This window comes from Candoia aspera, chromosome 1 (assembly GCF_035149785.1).
Source record: "Candoia aspera isolate rCanAsp1 chromosome 1, rCanAsp1.hap2, whole genome shotgun sequence".
Taxonomy (NCBI): Eukaryota; Metazoa; Chordata; class Lepidosauria; order Squamata; family Boidae; genus Candoia; species Candoia aspera.
Genome location: NC_086153.1, coordinates 283,574,578 through 283,592,995, shown reverse-complemented (window position 1 = coordinate 283,592,995; position 18,418 = coordinate 283,574,578). Strand labels below are relative to the sequence as shown.

The 18,418-nt window shown below is 37.1% G+C and overlaps 1 protein-coding gene across 1 annotated transcript in view; it reads left to right on the top strand.

Moving 5' to 3' along the window:
* The window catches only part of RYR3 (ryanodine receptor 3), a 346,984-nt gene that overhangs the window by 67,754 nt on the left and 260,812 nt on the right, over window positions 1-18,418 (top strand). The window contains exons 4-5 of the mRNA XM_063289977.1: window positions 17,781-17,809; window positions 18,222-18,296. Of these exons, the coding sequence (XP_063146047.1) occupies window positions 17,781-17,809; window positions 18,222-18,296 (104 nt within the window). The remainder of the gene's footprint in view (window positions 1-17,780; window positions 17,810-18,221; window positions 18,297-18,418) is intronic.

Sequence of the window (18,418 nt, the reverse complement as noted above, 5' to 3'; positions counted from 1 at the left end):
ACACGACTGGACTTCATGTCAAGGGAAACCTTTACCTTTACCTATCTTTCTCATTTTAGCAAATATAAACTTTTTCATTGTTACAATCTTAATAATAGTATGCCTCTCCCCTTACCCAAGTAGCTTGCTGGAGCAGAGTTTTAAGGTGTTTGCCATATGAAATAGCCTACTTTCAGTAGAGCCAACTTCTGGCTTCTCTCTCAGAAAATTAATCCCAGATTTATATATGTATATATTCTTATCTATAATATAAATATAGCTTAGGTTGCTTATATGCATCCCATCAGCCTGTGAAATGAATCATGTTTAAATAAATGCAACTTTCATTTCTCACTCTTCAATAGAATATGTAACTGGGGGCTTGCAGTTGTGAGCAATTTGCCTGTATCAGTGACTTTGTACTTGTGAATGGGGCTTTGCTGTTTTTTGTTAGTAAATTCTGTTTTGGAAACAGCAGCTGTATACTCATATGTTTGGGAAAAGGAGGTCAAATGCAGACTGCTGATATGTCAACATTAGGAGCTGAGAAGGCAAAAGAGGTTTGCTATTAAGGTGAGCAGGAAGATTCGGAATATTTATAATGCAAGGGGCTTAATTGTTCTTAACCATCTACCTTCTCCTCATACTGCCACTGGGACCTTATTGCAAAACAGAGATAAATGCTTAACAGACACATGCATACAAACACATGGGTTATAAGAAAGAGGAAATTCTAGTAATTTGTTTTCTATTTGTGGAAAGTGTTTTTTTGTTCTGTTTTGTTTTGTTTTTAGGAATGGGATCAATGAAATGTGAGGGAAAGTTGTCCACCTTGAAAGGATAGGAAGCAAACACTGATTGGCTGGCAGTGCTCTGTGCTTAGTTATTGGCCAGAAGGAGCTAGCAATGATTGTCTTGATAGTTCTCCTCAAACTAAAGGTCCCAAAAGAGAAACAGAACAAGTTAAAAGTGTTTTGATGTCAGAATAGATCTGGAAATAGTCTAACAACCCAGATTAATCTCAGGTACATATGAAACTGAATTTAGAATGGATGAAAGGTTGGTTGTCTACAAGAGTCTCTAGGGAAAACTCATGTGCTTTTTAATAGCCAAGTGCTAGACAGAGGATTAATGGATGTGCCCTTTCCAATTGTAATTATGTAGTGACAGAAGGAACTGCAATATCTATTACAGTATCTTAATAGCCATGCAGCTATTAGAACAACAACAGCAGATATTCAAATAATCAGGGGTGCGAAAAGGGTTACTAATCGAATTTCATTTCTATCTGTAGGAAAGAGCTATGAGAGGTGGGAACTAAAGTTGGGAAAAGACTTACAATTCCATCTTATATGAATCTACTTTGAGATAGGCTGTGCTGAATTTAATATAACTCTTCCCAGGCTAGTGTGTAGAGGACTACCCCTGAATATAATTTCCAGCAATTAATGGCATTACTTTTGTAACTTTTATAGAAACAGTGATCATTAGAGCTTCTCATTTTTTTTAGTTCTCAGGGATCTCTCTGTTAGTGAAAGGATAAACACATTGTACCATTTCTTACCTTCAATAAGTAGAAATAATGGGAAGTGTGACCCGGGCACTATATCTCTTTTAGCAGAAAAGCAGAACCAGATGTTCTGTTACTTGTACTACTTGTATCCATTTTTTCCTCACAGCTGAATCATAAGAGTGATGTTGCTGTTAGAGTTTATGCTGCAATAAGCAAACTGAAATTGTTTTTGCATGTGTTATGCTGTTACATATTGATTGTTTTTAAAATAGCCTACAATGTGTGGAAAGGAGGAATAAATATTCTTAAAATCAATAAAGTGGTTCCTATGTCAAGAAGACTGGGACAATCCACATCCAACAGGAACTGCCAACTCCTGCATTGGGATGGTGAATCATGCAGTGAAAGCTGGCAACTAATCATCTTTTTGGCAGGTGTAAATGAAAGGCTGTTGTGTGCAGCAAGGCATGCAACAGTTGCTTTGCCCAAAGAGCTTTGGACTTGGTCCAGCACTTGGAGGAGGAATAAGCATCCATACAAATGTCTCCACCTACTACGGTAAATGTAAGTCCTGATTAGCAAGGATTTGTAACATCAGTTGTCAAATAAGAGCTTTGAAATTAATCAAAAGTATTTGATTAATGCCTGCTTTTGCACTGTCAGTAGGAAAAAAAATACTTGAGCACCATCTGTGTACTAGAATGAAACAAGAAGCATGCCAGCTAAATTAATTATCCCAGTGGATTTTCTTGGTGAAAGCACAACCAACTACAGTAACTTATATGCTGATCACTTTCTTTAGTCTCACAAATGTGATTATGTAAAGTTGCTGTAGTACTTTGGCAGGAATTTCTCTGCAGCTCAATTTTATATTTAGCTTGCTGCATACTGGTTTATTTCTTAGGAACATGATCACGCAAAGAGAATTCAAGTTAAATATCTTGGACATTTTATACATTAACCTACACTTTACATAGCTCCTTTTCATTCATTCATTTATTTATTTTGCTAAAGCAATGTGGTTCTGCTGGAGCGTTATTTGATGAATGGTGTCCACCATCAATGTTTATTTCAGTTAAAGATTAACAGAAAATGTCTGTTCAGTTCAACTGGCTTACTTCCAGGAAACTGAGTATAAGATTACATTTCCTTATCGCTTAAGCAGATACTTTCCTAAACAGTTAGGTTCATATTTTTTAAAATGTACTTATTTATTTACTTGCATTGATTTAAAGAATGGCCAACTGGGCACTTTACATAATAAAAAAGGCAGAACAATAAAGGAGAAATAGATGATATGCATCCAGAAGGACCAAACAACAATAAAACAAAATCAACATCAAGCTTAATCTTAAGAGGCTCACCTACCACCCTATCACAAGGCTTGGGAAAATAGCCAGATTTTCAATGCCTTCTCATGGAATGTCATTGAGGTGGGAATGGATCTCTGGGGGGAAATTATCCCAGAGGGCAGGAGCTGTAGCAACAGAGAAGGGATGTCTCCATTGTTTAACAGAGGGGACTTGAAGCACACCCACTCTGCCGGATCTTACCGATATACCTGTTTGTTAGCACATATGCACACGTACACACAGTCTGTGTGTTAGACTAAATTCTCATTTATCATTTTGTTTTTATTTTTGCTAGCCTAGATACACTATGTCTTTGAATGGGTATGTTAATCATTTGTTTTCATGTAATCTTCAGCCACTGCATGAATTCATTCTATTTATTCTTGTCCTGTGACTATGTTCTTAATGATGGTTGTTTCTCATGTCTTTCTTATTATAGCCTTATAGTTTTTTCTAATTATAAAACCTTTACAACTAATGACCAACCAGAGATTGCTACTTTTTGCTGAACTTCTTTTTAAGTTAACTGATATTTGTAACTACACTAATAAAAAATCACTGACTTTTTTTAAGCTGACCCTCTACTCCTAAGCATGTTTATGAAGAAGTAAAGCCTACTTATTTCCATGGGATTTATTCTTTTTTAAGTATGCATAGAACGATACCTAAACTCTCAAAATAATAGCTTGAAAATCTGCCATCAATTTTCTGGAAAAATGCATTTTCTTCTATGGTGCTAAAAGTGAAACTTGCAGTTAAATATTGCAGTATATTCTGTCACACTATTAGGAATGCTTTCGTTCAGGACTCCTGCCAGCTAGCCATGTCTTCCTCTAAAGTGCTCAGACAGGGCTTTCTGCTCCAACCCCCAGTTTTCCATTTTTATTCTCCTACAGACACAACATTTCATAGTTACCGAGCATAAGCAATCCTCACTGTGATATTTTCTTTTCCTCATGTTATCATTATAGTGAGCATGATGCTCATCGTCATGATCACCACCACCACCACCATCCTGTCAATCATGCAATTCCTTCAAGCTTTTCCCCTACTAGTATCAATTCCCCATATCCATTATTAGAGTAAATGAATTTTTAACTGAATTCTCATTAAACATCTGCATACTTCTGTTTTCCCCTTTTGCATCTTATTAGGGTAAAGGATTTCAGTACTAGGAATCCTGTTGTGCTCCTCTTCAAAACTTGCAGAAAAGCAATAGAGAATCATAGGGTTGAAGGGAACTTCAGGGGTATTCTAGCCTGTCCTGGAGTACAAATCCTCATATCATCCCAGACAAATGGCTCTCCCACATTTGCTTGAAAACCTCCAGTGGTGCACTCGTGACTCCTTAAAGCAAGCTATTCTACTGTTTAACAGTTCTCATAGTCAGGACATTTCTCTTTGCTTTAAATTTAGATTTCCCTTCACCCACTCATTCTTGTTTTACCCTCAGGCACTGTGGAATAAATCCATGCCTCTTCCATGTGACAACCCTTCAAAATATGGGAACATTTCTATCATGCCTCCCCTTAGCCTTTTCTTTTTTAGACTAACTATACCCAGTTCTTTTAACCATCCTTCATAGGATTTAGCTTCCATGCTCCTCAACATTTTTGTTGCTCTTCTCTGCACTCTTTTCAGTTCCTCTTTGTCATACTGTGGTGACCAGAACTGGATATATTATTCCAGGTACAGACTGATTAGTGCAGCATAGAACAGAATTATCACTTCCTGTGATCTTTACACTATACCTCTATTGGTACCGCCCAAAGTTGCTTTGGCACTTATGTCAGCTGCATATCAAGCTTCATCTGTGGTATATCAAGATGTCCAAATCCTTTTCTGAAGTACTACTGCCAAGCAAGGTACCACATATCTTATACCTGTCCATCTGTTTTTTTTTTTCTTACAGTAAGTGAAGAAATTTACATTTCTCACAATTATACTGCTTATTGTTTCATTGGGGCCTGCATTCAAGTCTATCCAGATCCTTTTGAAGATTGCCACTGTCTTCTGAGGGGTCAGCAGTCTCCCCTAGCTTTTTGTCATTTGCAGATTTGATAAGCATCCCTTCTATCTCCTTGTTTAAGTCATTTATGAAAATATTGAGCAGTAGTAAACCCAGGAGAGAACCCTAGGGTATTCTACTGCAGATCTCCCTCCATGTAAACACAGATCCATTAAGGATCACTTGTTGGATGCAGTTGTTCAACCAGCTGTGAATCCATCTAGTAGTGGAACTATCCATCCCATTTCATTTGTTCAAGGATGAGGCTATGGCTTACTGAAGTCAAAGTACATTATATCCAAAACATTATCCTGGCCTACTAATATAGTTTATTTTTCTTAAAAAAAGCAATACAATTTGTGTGGCATGACCTTTTTTCAAACAAGCTCATTAAGTTGTTAACAAATCCCTGCTGTTTCTAGTGTAAATGCTTGAAAATACACTGCTTGATGATCTTTTCTAGCTTGTGTCTCATGAATATGATATGCAGGTTTGGCAGATCTATGCAATTTATATCAAACATGAAATTACATTTTTTGCTGTTGCTGAATTTGAATTGAAAATAACAACAAAAAACAGCAATAATTTTAGTGTAGCATATAATTGAAAAATAGGTGAAATTAATAAAATAAGTTGTGGACAAGGTAAGTCTGACAATGTAGCATAGAGTAAAGTACCTGCTGACATTACTACAGATATTTCAAATGTTTATGTATTCACAATGCCTTGCTGAGTGCTTCTGAGCATGTGCAATATTGCTTCCTCCTAGGAATATGGCATTTCTGATTTGTTAATGGAATTTAAATGTTTTATCTACCCAGGAATTTGCAAGTTGTAGGCTAAAAACTGGCCCTATAGATTGAATGCTGCTCTCATAGATGTTTCTACTGGTTGTAATGAATATAGCTTTGTAGATCCAGTTTTCCTTTTAAAACTTAATGATATCAACTTATTAAAAGATGGTGGTTTATGATTATTGGTAATTTAAGAATGCTGTAATCTGAATGATGTGCTCTACTTAATGGGTCAGAGCACAAACAGGAAGGGGAGAAAGACTGAGATATGAAGAGTCAGAGGGTACTTTCCAGGCTATCAAAGCATTAACATGAAGATCTAAATAACGCTAAATGAAAGATTATTGTGTTTATTGAAACTTTTTTCCTTTTATCTATGTAACAATGGTCTAGAGATTGAAGAGAATTGTAAGACTATGACAGCAGAATGTGAACTATTTTCAACAGTGAGTTTTGAATGGCAGGTTTTGTCCAGGACCAGGTCTTTCACTAGGGAATATGTTTCTGCCATTAAATTGGGACTTGTAGTTTGAGAGTTAAAAAGATGTGTGCTTTTCTATATGACACGCTTCAGAGTTTGTTCTGCATAAGGAAGGATGGACAACTGCTGGAAGGGACAGAGTAAAATGATAATCAGGTGCACTGATTACAAGGGGAAAAAAACTTTAACTGAACCAAGCAATGTATTAGTAAAGAATTGCCAAACTTTGTAAGATTATTTTTCCAAGAAGATGTTGTGTACAGGTCCTTCATCATTTGCCCCCAACCACAGTATGCCTGCTTTTTTCTGCCATGTTCTCATGATGTTGCCTCCATCAAATCTCCAGCCCATACTTGAGGCAGTTTATAGTCATCCTTAGCTGTTCTAGTTTTGATGTGGTGTCTTCTCCCCTCACCCTTTTTGCTGTGGATGGATATTGGTTGGCAGGCTTCACTGATCACTTGTTTCTGTATACTGTCAGGGATTAGGATTTGCCCAGCTCTGGTAGCCACTGCTGTGGTCCTTACCCCTCTGTCTGGTCTTTGGTCACTCCCCTGCAAGGCCATTTTGGTTTTGGCTGTAGGAGAAACTGGACACCTGCCTTTTGCAGTGGTATCTGCCTGCATAATGCTTGACTTTCCATAGGGCTAACTGGTCTTTTTGTGGCATTCTTATAAATGTGAGTTCAGCCTTTTTTGAGAAAGTATTACTAAGCACAGGCTTAGTGTTTTTTTTTTTTAAAAAAGCCTTATTCCTGTGCTGCACAGAAAGTCAATTTAAACCAAGAAACAGAGCTAGGTCCTGCCAGTTGTATATTGGTAGTTCTGTTACCATTAAGTCCACCATAGGTTTTATTTATTTATTTATTTATTTAAATTTATATCACCTCCCATCTCCCCCAATGGGGGACTCTGGGCGGTTTACAATAAAATGACACTAAAAACATAACCACCTAAATTACCATTAAAATATAAATAAAATAAATGTTTTCCATTGCTTCTGCCAACAAGTGCTTCACATTGCAATATTTCTGACTGCTTTATTATTTTTATTGTATAGAGGAACTCACGTAAGACTGGTACAACTGCCATCCTGACTGAGCAGTATTCCTTGGATTAGTCTCATGCAGGTGCAGTTTCTATAACTGGTTGTGCAATGCACCATCAACACTTATGGTCTCCTGGTGGAGACAGAGGCACCGTTTTGCCTGCTCTATTCTGGCCTTGGCAGCCCTAAGTGCCCTGGTTGTGATTGGCGCTGTAACTACAGCAGTCAAAATGGTGCAATTCTAGCAATCCACTCTAGCACACTTGTTCACTGGGGAGGTTCACTTGCTGCTTCTCGTGGCTGCCAGCCATGAAGGACTCCTCAGCTGTTTACTGTTAGTGCAACCATCCCTTTGCAGCAGTTCTTGGGGACAGAGGATACTTGTTATCCATTGCTCCCTCCTGTTTTACCCCATGCCATCTCTGTATCTGTGAACCAGAATAGCTCTGAACAGTGTTCTTCAGAAGAATGCAATGCCTGTTTTCAGAAACAAGTAACAGGGGTGGAGGAAGGGTGTGCATTGGGAGGACTTTCTCTCACTGCACCCAGCAATTTTTTCAGTGCCTGCCACCTTATATAAGATAACTTGATGGGTGGCTAAACTTGCCATTCTAGGCATTCACCTAGACTCGCTTCCCCCCAGAGTTAGGGAGAGTGATTGGTGGTTATTGTCCTGCCTCTGGGTGAAATTTAGTGGGAGGAGATTGGACCCTTGGCCTGCAGTAAATAGGTAAGGAAAGCACTCATCCCTGGCCTCATTACTGTGGCAGAATAGTGATCAGCAATAGATGAAGCATAATATATCCTGATATACTTTTCTTCCAGCTTGATGGATAGCACTTTAAGTTGGCCATGAAGAAGAACCTTTAATCAAAAGAGTAAAAAAAATGTATTGGTAAGGTAGAAAAAACTAGATATCGTATACAGGTAGTCCTCGCTTAATGACCATTCATTTAGTGATGGTTCAGACTTACGATAGTGCTGAGAAACCTACTTACAACTGGTCCTAACACTTACAACCGTTGCAGCGTCCCCAAGGTCACATGATCATGATTTGGGTGCTTGGCAATCAGTTTGCATTTATTACCATCGCAGCATCCCGTGGTCATGTGATCTCCATTTTCAACCTTCCTGGCTGGTTTCTGGCAAGCAAATAATGGGGAACCACATGATTCACTTAATGATTACATGGTTTGCTTAATATCCATGGTGATTCACTTAACGAACACCACAGAAGAGGTAATAAAATCGGGTCAGATTTGCTTAATGACCTCTTTGCTTAGCAACCAAAATTCTGGTCCTAATTGTGGTCATTTAGCGAGGACTACCTGTAATTTCAAAAGTGCAATTTTAGAATTTTTATTTCATGAATCAGAACATTCCCTGTGTTGGGTGAAATAATATTATGTTGGAAGATACCTTTTTTTGCTAGTCTATATTGAACCCTGAAAAACAAAGATATACAGAAACTATGGTTTGTTTTGCATTTTTGTTTTGACAGATCCCTCAGAGATTGAAGGAAAAATCTGCCAGTCATGATTGTTTCAGCTTCAACATTTTTGTATCAATATCAGTAGTGATTTGCATCAGCATCAGCTTCAAGTTTCTGAATACTGGCAATAGTTAATTGTCATACTATATTGATTTAATTTTTCTAGTCCACTGGGAAATTGGTGATTACTTGAAAATCAAGCTTTCCAAGGAAGCGGATATCAACAGAAGAGGGATTCACATCCCTCTATAATTTGCTTTCACAGATGTTTCCAACTCACCACTTTACTTAATGGTCAGCTCTGCCTTCATTGTGACTTACTGTCATTAGCAAATGCACCCATACTGGCACATCAGTTGGTTGGTGACTTATGGCAACAATTGTATTTTATTTTATTTATTAAATTTATCCCCACCCATCTCCTCCCATCGGAGGAACTCTGGGTGGTTATTGTATCCATGTATTTGCAGAAGTCAGTGGGATGGTTGACCCAATTTGCAGAAAAAAATAGTCTTCAAAAACGAATCATTACAATTGACACTGTTTCATTCCACTCAAAAAGATTTGGGACAGGGATATAATTTTACCTGAGCAATCCAATCACTATATAAAATAATATAGTGTTGTCCAAAGTAATAGAATAGTTTAGCACCATGGAGGGATGTTAGAATCAAGATTTTTTAATTACTTAGGATAAAAAATGTTAAAGAACTGTATATAGAATTAGCTTTTGCACCTACTGTGAGTGAAAGCTAGATGCTGTAACATACAGACGCAACTTATTTACTCTGTTTCTTGCAGACATTTATGTATTTATTGGTTGCCTTTACTGTCTTTCCTATGTTGTTATTTCTTTTAAAGCAAATCTCTCTTTCTCCTTATCCATCAGCTACATAGAACATATAGAGATAGTCAACCCATAATAAGATATGATTGCCTATAAAAAAATCAGTCCCTTTGCTCCAGTTAATTGGCAGTGCCACTTAAAGGAATAGGGATTGCTGTCAGCACAATTATGTTCTATCACATCTTTAATATTTTCAGCAGTTCCATGGCTGCTGAAATGCATAATTCCAGCTTGACCTAACTGAGTTTGCTGCCATGGATGGAACTTGCATCTCCATTTAGCACTCAGGGTTGCTGAAAATGTATGTAAAAGTCATTTTTATAGCTACTCCTCTCTATTTCCTGTAAAAAGCAAAGCTGTCCTGACCACCACTTCGCTTTTGAGTGCTAAGTACCTCCTCTGCCTTTCCCATTTCAGGCCTGATCAGATAATCATTTGTAATTTCTGGAGTGGACAGTGGGGAAAAGCTATGTTAGTTGCCTAGCAATTGCAGGCTTTGTCTCTCAACCATTTTCGGTGATTCAATCTGAGTCACAGGCAGAATACAAAGGAATAGTTAATGTAGTCAACATAAGACGTAGTTTGGAGGGATATATACTTAGTACATGCAAGGTAGATACCATATGATGTCTCTTCCTCCTTCAAGGCCTGTATATTTTAAACTGAATATATGCAAAAGTTGCCAATCCCACCATACATGCAGTATCATGATTGTATTCAAAAACTATGGGAAGAAACAGAATAAGGTTGAACACACCTCAATGGTAATCACTTTCATGTGCTTAAAATAGTTAGAAGACAATTATTCATATTATGGGTTTTGGCCTTTTTCAAAGTTGCATTTAGTACTTTTAGCCCAGCTGTTGATTGGTTGGATATGTAAGTGAGATGAGAGACAGTTCACTAAGTAATATCAGAAATGTACTGCTATAATTCATCTTTATTTCTTTCTCCATTTCCTGGTCAAAGAAATGTTCATTATAAAAGAATAAAATAAGACATTCTACAGGATAAAGAAATATTTCCGTCAGATCTAAGTCTAATGCTAAGATTTTCCTCTGAACTAAAATGTAGGAAACCTAATGTTCCACACATGATTAAAATGATTTCTAGGAATAACATAGTCAACTAACCGAACAACCGAGCTGAGGTTGGGGCAGGCAATCTCTAATGCAGATGCTGAGATTTTCTGTGGCCCACTAGTCTAATACTAGACATGCCAGGAGTGGGTGGCTGTTGTTCCACCTTTTTGTCCCTGGTTATGTTCTAAATTAGTCTTCTGGAAGTTTCAGTGGGAGGAAAATAATGACACCAGCTGCTAAGCTGGCATTTTTTTCTTTAAAAACAGCTTTTTGAAAGGAAGGAAACAAAAGGTCCTCAAACCCTCTACTTCAGCCGAGATGGCAATGGCTGAAGAGATGCACAGGAAATGTAATTAACCAGTGTTTCAATAAATACGCTTCTGCCTTGTGGCACTTCATTTCTACTCTCTATGGTGTTGCCTCCTAATTTGCATATAATGCTGCATATAAATTATACATTTATAACCAAGCATCCATTTCAAGAGCAGGTCTTTTGTCTTCTTGGCATGGAATCTGAGATCTCATGGGCTTGAGATACAATTTTTTTCCCTAAAGGAGGAGATTAACAACAGACCTATCCTTTTCTGATATCTGAAAAAAACAAAACCAACTTTTTTTTAATCTTGGGAGGCTATTTTTATACATCGTTGTATTATTGTAATTTCAAAAACAGCAGTAGGATCAGAAATATACTTCTGTTGCAACTTGAAGCAATGCTTTCCCTCTGCAATGACTTTTTAAAATATTCATCTAATAATTTTCAGCCTTGGTTCATGTAATGATCCATTTCAAGTTCTGTAAGTGCTGCTGTTGTAGAGCAGTTTGACTATTACAGTGGTGAAAGAACTACATTTTTACTGTGTGTAACCTGTTTTAATAACTCAAATTGTAAAGTTAAATGATTGGGGGAAATTTTTAATTTTTTGGTCAATATAAATACGTCTAATCTTTGTCCAATAAATTAGAAATCCCATTTTGAAATATTATTTACAATTATATTAGTTATATTAACGCACTGTCACAGTAACATATCCACAATTGCACATTACAATGGCTGAAAGACACTTTATGAATTGGGTTTGAATAGTGATAAGGTGGCAATCAGCTATGGGATTAGGCACATCTCAATCTAGGGTCAGCCCATGACATTTATCCATAAGCAGTTTACTCATCCACTTCCTGGTGCTACTGTTTTATGAAAGATGTTGTCGTCTTTCCACAGAATGAAGCTTTGGGGCAATACTCTTTAACCTTGTACTTTGTTTAATCAAAATGAACCAGAAGGATAATTGTACCTTGACCTGTGAGTTTAGATCCCTGATTAAAACTCTTGATTGTATTTTACTACATTGTCACATTGGACAAGACATGGCACTGAGACCTGGAAATGAACATTTGAAGGCACAGGTGAAATGCTCCTATAAAGCAAAAGTATTCCACTCTCTCTCCTAGCCATATCAAACATGTATCTGTAGAAATCAAATATAAAGACAAAGAAGGACTTAATACTGCTGTTGTTTTTCTGTTCACACTGGCATCCTTTCCTTTCAACCACAGAATAGCAACCTAGATTCATAGATCTAATTCTTCCCTGTATGGCTATAAACTTTGAGCCCATTCTAGATGATATGCAGAGGATGCTACTCCTGCTCTTTTACTATTGGGAGTGAGGAGATATGTTGGAGAAAGAATAGTGGGAAAAAAGGATAAAATGTCCTCTCCCGAAACTACACATTTCTGTTGCAGCTCCTTTGAAAAAAATCTGTTTGTTTGATCCTAAGCTGCTACAGCAATAACTTCACTTAACTGGTAGAGACCTAAAGCAATAACTTCACTTGGCTGGTAGAGACCAAAAGAAAAATCACAAGACTTACTTATTGTAACATCTATATTTTTCTAGTTATGTAACATAAGTGCTTTGCACTGAAGTCAGAGCAATACTGACGAAAGCTATGGACTATTGTTTCAACCCTACATCTTGGCATTCAGTTGTCAACCTGGATCGGTATGACTTCCTTTGCTGCCCACTGTGTAAATGTACTCAGAGTGACAAATCATAACACCTTCCCATGACTTACTACACAACGCAGCTGTGTGGCTTGACATGGATTACAGAATATTGCAGTTCACACCTCCACACTGAAGGTGAATTAGGAAGCATAATTAGCCACTGTGTGAGATGCTGATCTATTTTTTTTATAGAGTCATGAAGTCCTGGTGAAAAACTCTTGCCAGTGAATTGCAGCAATTAGTCTCCCCTTAAATAGCCAGCAGGATTTATAACATTTGCAAGGAAATATATTTTTTAAATGTTAATGTTTGTGAACTTCCTCAGAAGTTAGTTAGATTTGTCCAATATTTCTCATTCATCCCTTGTGCAAAAAAGACCACCTATTTATTCTTTCAGTAATACTGAAGTTGTTCTGTAACCCAGGCTCTATCTTTTTATCGCTAGCTCTTATGGCCACACATTGGATGCTTCTGGTATCATGAAATGCTACTATTAGAAAGCTGACAAGTATTTCTGTAGGACTTGCCCTAATATTGGACAAAACAGGGCCTCAGATAAATGGGGTGAAATGTCTCCTGGCCATTCCTTCAGATTCTCCCCAGCCATATGTCTCTTGCAGAGGGTTGAACTGTATGGGGCTGTTGCTCTTAGGCCATCCTGTTGCCAGTAAAGAAACATGGTTCACTTGCAATTAAACCACCATGGATGAGAAAAAGTGTCTTTTATCTCAGGGAGCAAAAATCTAGAACTGACCCTGCATCTAAGAGTGATTACAACAGTCATTTGCATCACTGGATCTTTCAATGGGAGCCAGGTCATATTCCATGCTACCCTTTGGATAAACTGAATTTGGAAACAGCGTGGGAAGAGTTAAGAGTATCATTTTTTTCCTGAGAATGATACCTGCAGGAATATAACAACATTGCTGCTTCTCACTGATCTCTTGAATGCTGGAGGAGCATGACAGGTCAGCCACCATGTGGTAACTTCAATGATGTCAGTTCTGAAAGACTGGATTTTCGTCATTTTGTGCAAGCTACTGGAAGTTATTATTTAATATTAGTTATTTTATTTGGTATACACTCATTTAGGGACAGTACAAATCCTATCACACTGCAAGGATTATGATAACTGATCTGTGATAGTTATCCATAAATGCAAGCCACTTAAGTATATATCACTAAAATAATAGTGTGTTGAACACAGCTGTTATTATCTCTTGCAGGAAAATAATATTTGCTGTTCAGAATTATAAAATTTGAATATGAATTTGGAGAAAAATAGAGAGAATTTCAGTCATAATTATATTTGACTTTGAAGGTTTTTCCTACTATTTGCATAGAAGCAATGGGTAAAGTATAATCATCTTATACATACTGTTCTCCTGGGTATTTTAGAAGCTGCAGAAATATTAGCTGTGGCTTGTTCTGCTGAAGTCATCATTATATTCTAATTGTAGCAGGGTTTTTTTTATTATTATTTTTGGTGCCTTTGGTCAGTGTTGACTCCTGGCAACGGCCTGAACTAGTCCCTGCAGTTTTCTTGGCAAGATTTTCAGAAATGGTTTGCCATTGCCTGCTTCCTAGGGCTAAGAGAGAGTGACTGGCTCAAGACCATCCAGTTGGCTTCATCCCTAAGGTCTCTAGAACTCAGTCTCCCAATTTCTTGCCTAATGCCTTAACCACTATACCAAAGCAGCTGTTTACAAGTGTAGCAGTAGAAAAAGCCACTTTAAAATCTTTTAAGGCTATAGGTCACAATCACTGATATTCCATTTTGTTTTTTGATGAAGCATTGTCCCTTTCAATCCTTTTCCATATTCCTAGCTGTGTTGTTCAAATGAACTCACCACACACATTGTGTTACAGTGATGCGGGTGATTTGGGACCCAGATTTGGACTTGAAACAATTGCAGCCACATCTAGCTAAGACGGCCCCAGTGATCAGGTACTAAAGTATACAGCTAGAAAAGGTGGAAGTAGCATCTGATATTGATAGGCCAAGCAGAATGGCATGTTTTTATCTGATCTTTTTTTATTAGCCTTGGTTTTATACTACCTGACAATTGCAAAGACTGACAGGGCACATACCTCTTCTTTCTGTGCCTGAGGGTGATATTATTCTTGAGTCTTTTGTCACACTGCTTTTGTATCCCTTTGGATGTTTTGCCAAGAACATAACTCAGAGCATGTACAAAGAAGAAAGCCATGTTGGAAACGTATGACTCTGACATTTGAGTTCTCTTGTGGTCATGAGGCTAAGCCACAATCTGATGGTACATTTGAATGCAGTCTAGCCCTACCATACAGTGTGATATTTTGCTTTTTAAGCAGTATGTGCAGATATTTTTCATTACTTTCTTGCATATTGCTTAGTCTTAATAAACTAAGTAAACATTCACTGCCAGCGCTATAAGCATAAGGGAACAGTTATTCATACGGTTGCCAACTCCTTTCAAGAACATTGTCAGCTTGGCATTCTGTTGTGAATTGAGTGTGTATAGATTCTAACACTTTGTGGACCCTGGGGACTACACTGTCACTCTCTTCATGGGCCAGCTTGTTCTGTCCTTAAATGCTCATTTGCAGCTGAATGCTTATAGAATAGCAGAGATGACCCCATAAGACATTAGTTTGTCACATGTTTCAAATCTTTGAGTGCTGCTATTATACATCAAAGGATGAAATAGTCTTAATTGCTTCTTGAGTACAAAGTGAAAATGAGGGGTGCAAGACCTCATCCATCTCTGGACTAAAAGTGTTTAAAGCAAATGCCCTTGAAAGTGATATCAGCAATTGAAGTTTATTGACCCTGTAATTCCACCAGGTTTTCACAATAATATTACTCAATAACTGGTTAAAGCTATCTGTAAAATACTGCAAAGACTTGCTTTCTTTTTGTTTCTCAGTCCTTTTTGGGTAAGCTTCTGGCCTCACAAAAACAACATTCATTTACAATAACATCGTCATCATCATCATCATCATCATCATCATTCAATAGCAAATTGCTATTAAATTAAATCTTTTAAAATAAAATAATAGTAATTAAAAGATTTAGCAATAATTTCAGCACCGTATCAGGCAATGATTGTTTAGAAACACATTCTTATGATTTTTTTTGTATTTGTTTTGAATGCTTCTGGAAAGTTTATGAGAAAGGTAAGAGGTTTCTTTAGAAGTTTTATATTCTGAAGATATAGTACCAGAAAACATTCTACTCACAGATAGCCAAATATACATATAGCTGATACAGATTTGGCAAAGAGTGGGGATTCAGGAGAAGCACCCATCTCATACCATACTCGTTGTCTGTGAGTTCGGAACTGAAGCTTTTATCAGCATGAAAAATAAACATGGGCAATTTCAATGAAAATAAACTGCTGACTTACTGTCTGCTGCATTATGTATTGCAATCACTAGTTCTGCAGTAATCAGGAGAAACTAGTGGTTCTTATTCTTACATCATATTCTGATTTTTTTCTCTCTCTCATAGAAGTCAAGATGCTACACATGGTGTTTCATGGGAGTTTCCCATAGCAGGCATTGATAGGATTCAGTCTTCAGTTTCAGTAGAATTATTGCATCATATCTTCAGTTTATCCCCTGGAATAGCTCTACAAATTTGCCTAGAAGAGAATATCTGCAGGTCAAGGTTGAACTGTGGAGTCCTTGGTGCTCTCTGAGCTTGGTTGTTTGCTTGCAGATGTTTCTTCTAGTTCCTTGATTAGGGTATTGTCTTCTGGTTGATTGTTTGCCTGGTGTTAATCCCTGCTTATCTGGGTGTTTGTTGCACATTTGCACAGCATTCAAAAGAGGCAATAAAAAAGCTAAGAAGCAAACAAAAAGACCAGAACACATCCTTTCCAGCAGCCTACACCCAGATAAGCAGGGATTAACAAACAATCAACCAAAAAACAATATTCTAACCAAGAAACTACCAAGCAGACAATCAAACAGACAAATAATCAAGCAGAAAACAATACCCTAATCAAGGAATTACCAAAGGAAAAAACCATTCCCCCACCAACACTGGCAGGCCAAACTACTTTTTAAAAATAGGGAGCAAACCCCATACTAGCATTGATGATGTTATCTAGTGAGGTAATGAAATGTCTGCAAGCAAACAACTCAGCTCAGAGAGCACCAAGGACTCCACAGATCTGTCCGTTTGGACAACTGCCCTCAATCTGAATACCAGAGATACTCTCTTTTCTTCCCATAGTGGCCTGCATAAGGGGAGGGGGGAGAGATGACCCATGGGTCATGACATCATTGTGCATATGATGTTGTATTTTGTGATATTGGGTTGTAACAGATGCTATATTTCTTGCCTCATTGCCATCAACATTGATGTTTTAAAAAATTATAGTTAAGGGACAGAAAGTAATATCTCTTTCTATATCATTCCCATCTAGGAATTACTCAATATATTATAAAACATGTTCTTGATTTCTTGCAAACTTTCATTTTCAAATGCACTATATTATTTCATTCTTGTGTGTCTGTGTGTGTGAGCATGTCACTGAGTAAAAGGACACATAATAAAACTAGAAAGGCCAGTCATTTGGAATGAATAATATGGTATGTCTTTCCAGAACTTTGATATCTATGTTCCATCTAGTACTGGGATAAAAAAAAATCTATAATCTTGCTAAGTTTAAATGGTGACTAATGGATCTATAATCAATTTTCACTGGATGTTCTTTCATTTGTGCTAATACAATTTTAAGAATAGGGAAGGGATACCCACATCCAGTTCCTCTGCTGATTAACTAACAAAATTTTGATAGCTGCTTCCAATGCCCTGTTCAAATCTTCTGGCTTACTTTGTAATATAACTATTATCCCTCCATGCATATTTGATACTTGGCCTCGAGCCATATATAGAGTTTCAGAATTGGTAATTGATCTAATTGGACCTCGTTTTCCCCACAAAATTATATGTCTATTATTATTACCAAGTAAGCTCAAACCTAGACAAAGTTCTCCTCAGATTTTCAGGTGAGCTGTTTTCTCCTTCTTAAATAAATCCTCATACTAACCTTACCTTACTCTAAACTGAGCTTGCTCATCTGCAAAATTTTAAAAAAGTTTTTAAAAATGGATGCAAAGGGCAAAATATTTGGGGAAGCTGTTACAACATGATGTGCTCCAATATGTTAAAATGCTTCCTAGATGTAGTGAGGTGGGATTTTTTTTGGCGGGTGTGTGTGTTATTGCTAGCTTTCTATAGGTAGAATTTATTCTATGTGATATAATGTTTAGTTTTCAATACACCTGCATTTTAAATTTATATTCTGTAGAATATGCATTTAAAAAATGTACCATGTTTTTTTTCAAATTTGTTCTTTATTGATCAAAATTAATATGCTTTAGGTTAATTGAAGACAATTACCAAATTTTGATAGCAATCTGTAAGCATTTATAATTTTTCACATTAGAATTATACAAATATGAGTGATGAAGTGTCACTGTGAATATACACATGTTCTGTTTTGAGAACTGGAAGTACTATAAAAAAAAGTATGCTATTTTTTTTAATACATAAGAGAACATGTAATGCTTTTTGCTTCTAATCATAGTGAGCCCTCAGCTTCTACACAATTTATTTTACAGGCAGCTCAAGGAGGTGGTCATAGAACCCTGCTATATGGCCATGCTATTCTGCTTCGACATTCTTTCAGTGGAATGGTAAGACATGGTGGTTACTGTGAACCTGTCACATGGGGATGGAGAGAAAAGGCAACAGAATAAAACTAATAAAATCTTGGGCAGAGCTCACTAAAAAAGTTGCTATTCCAATGCCATCTTGG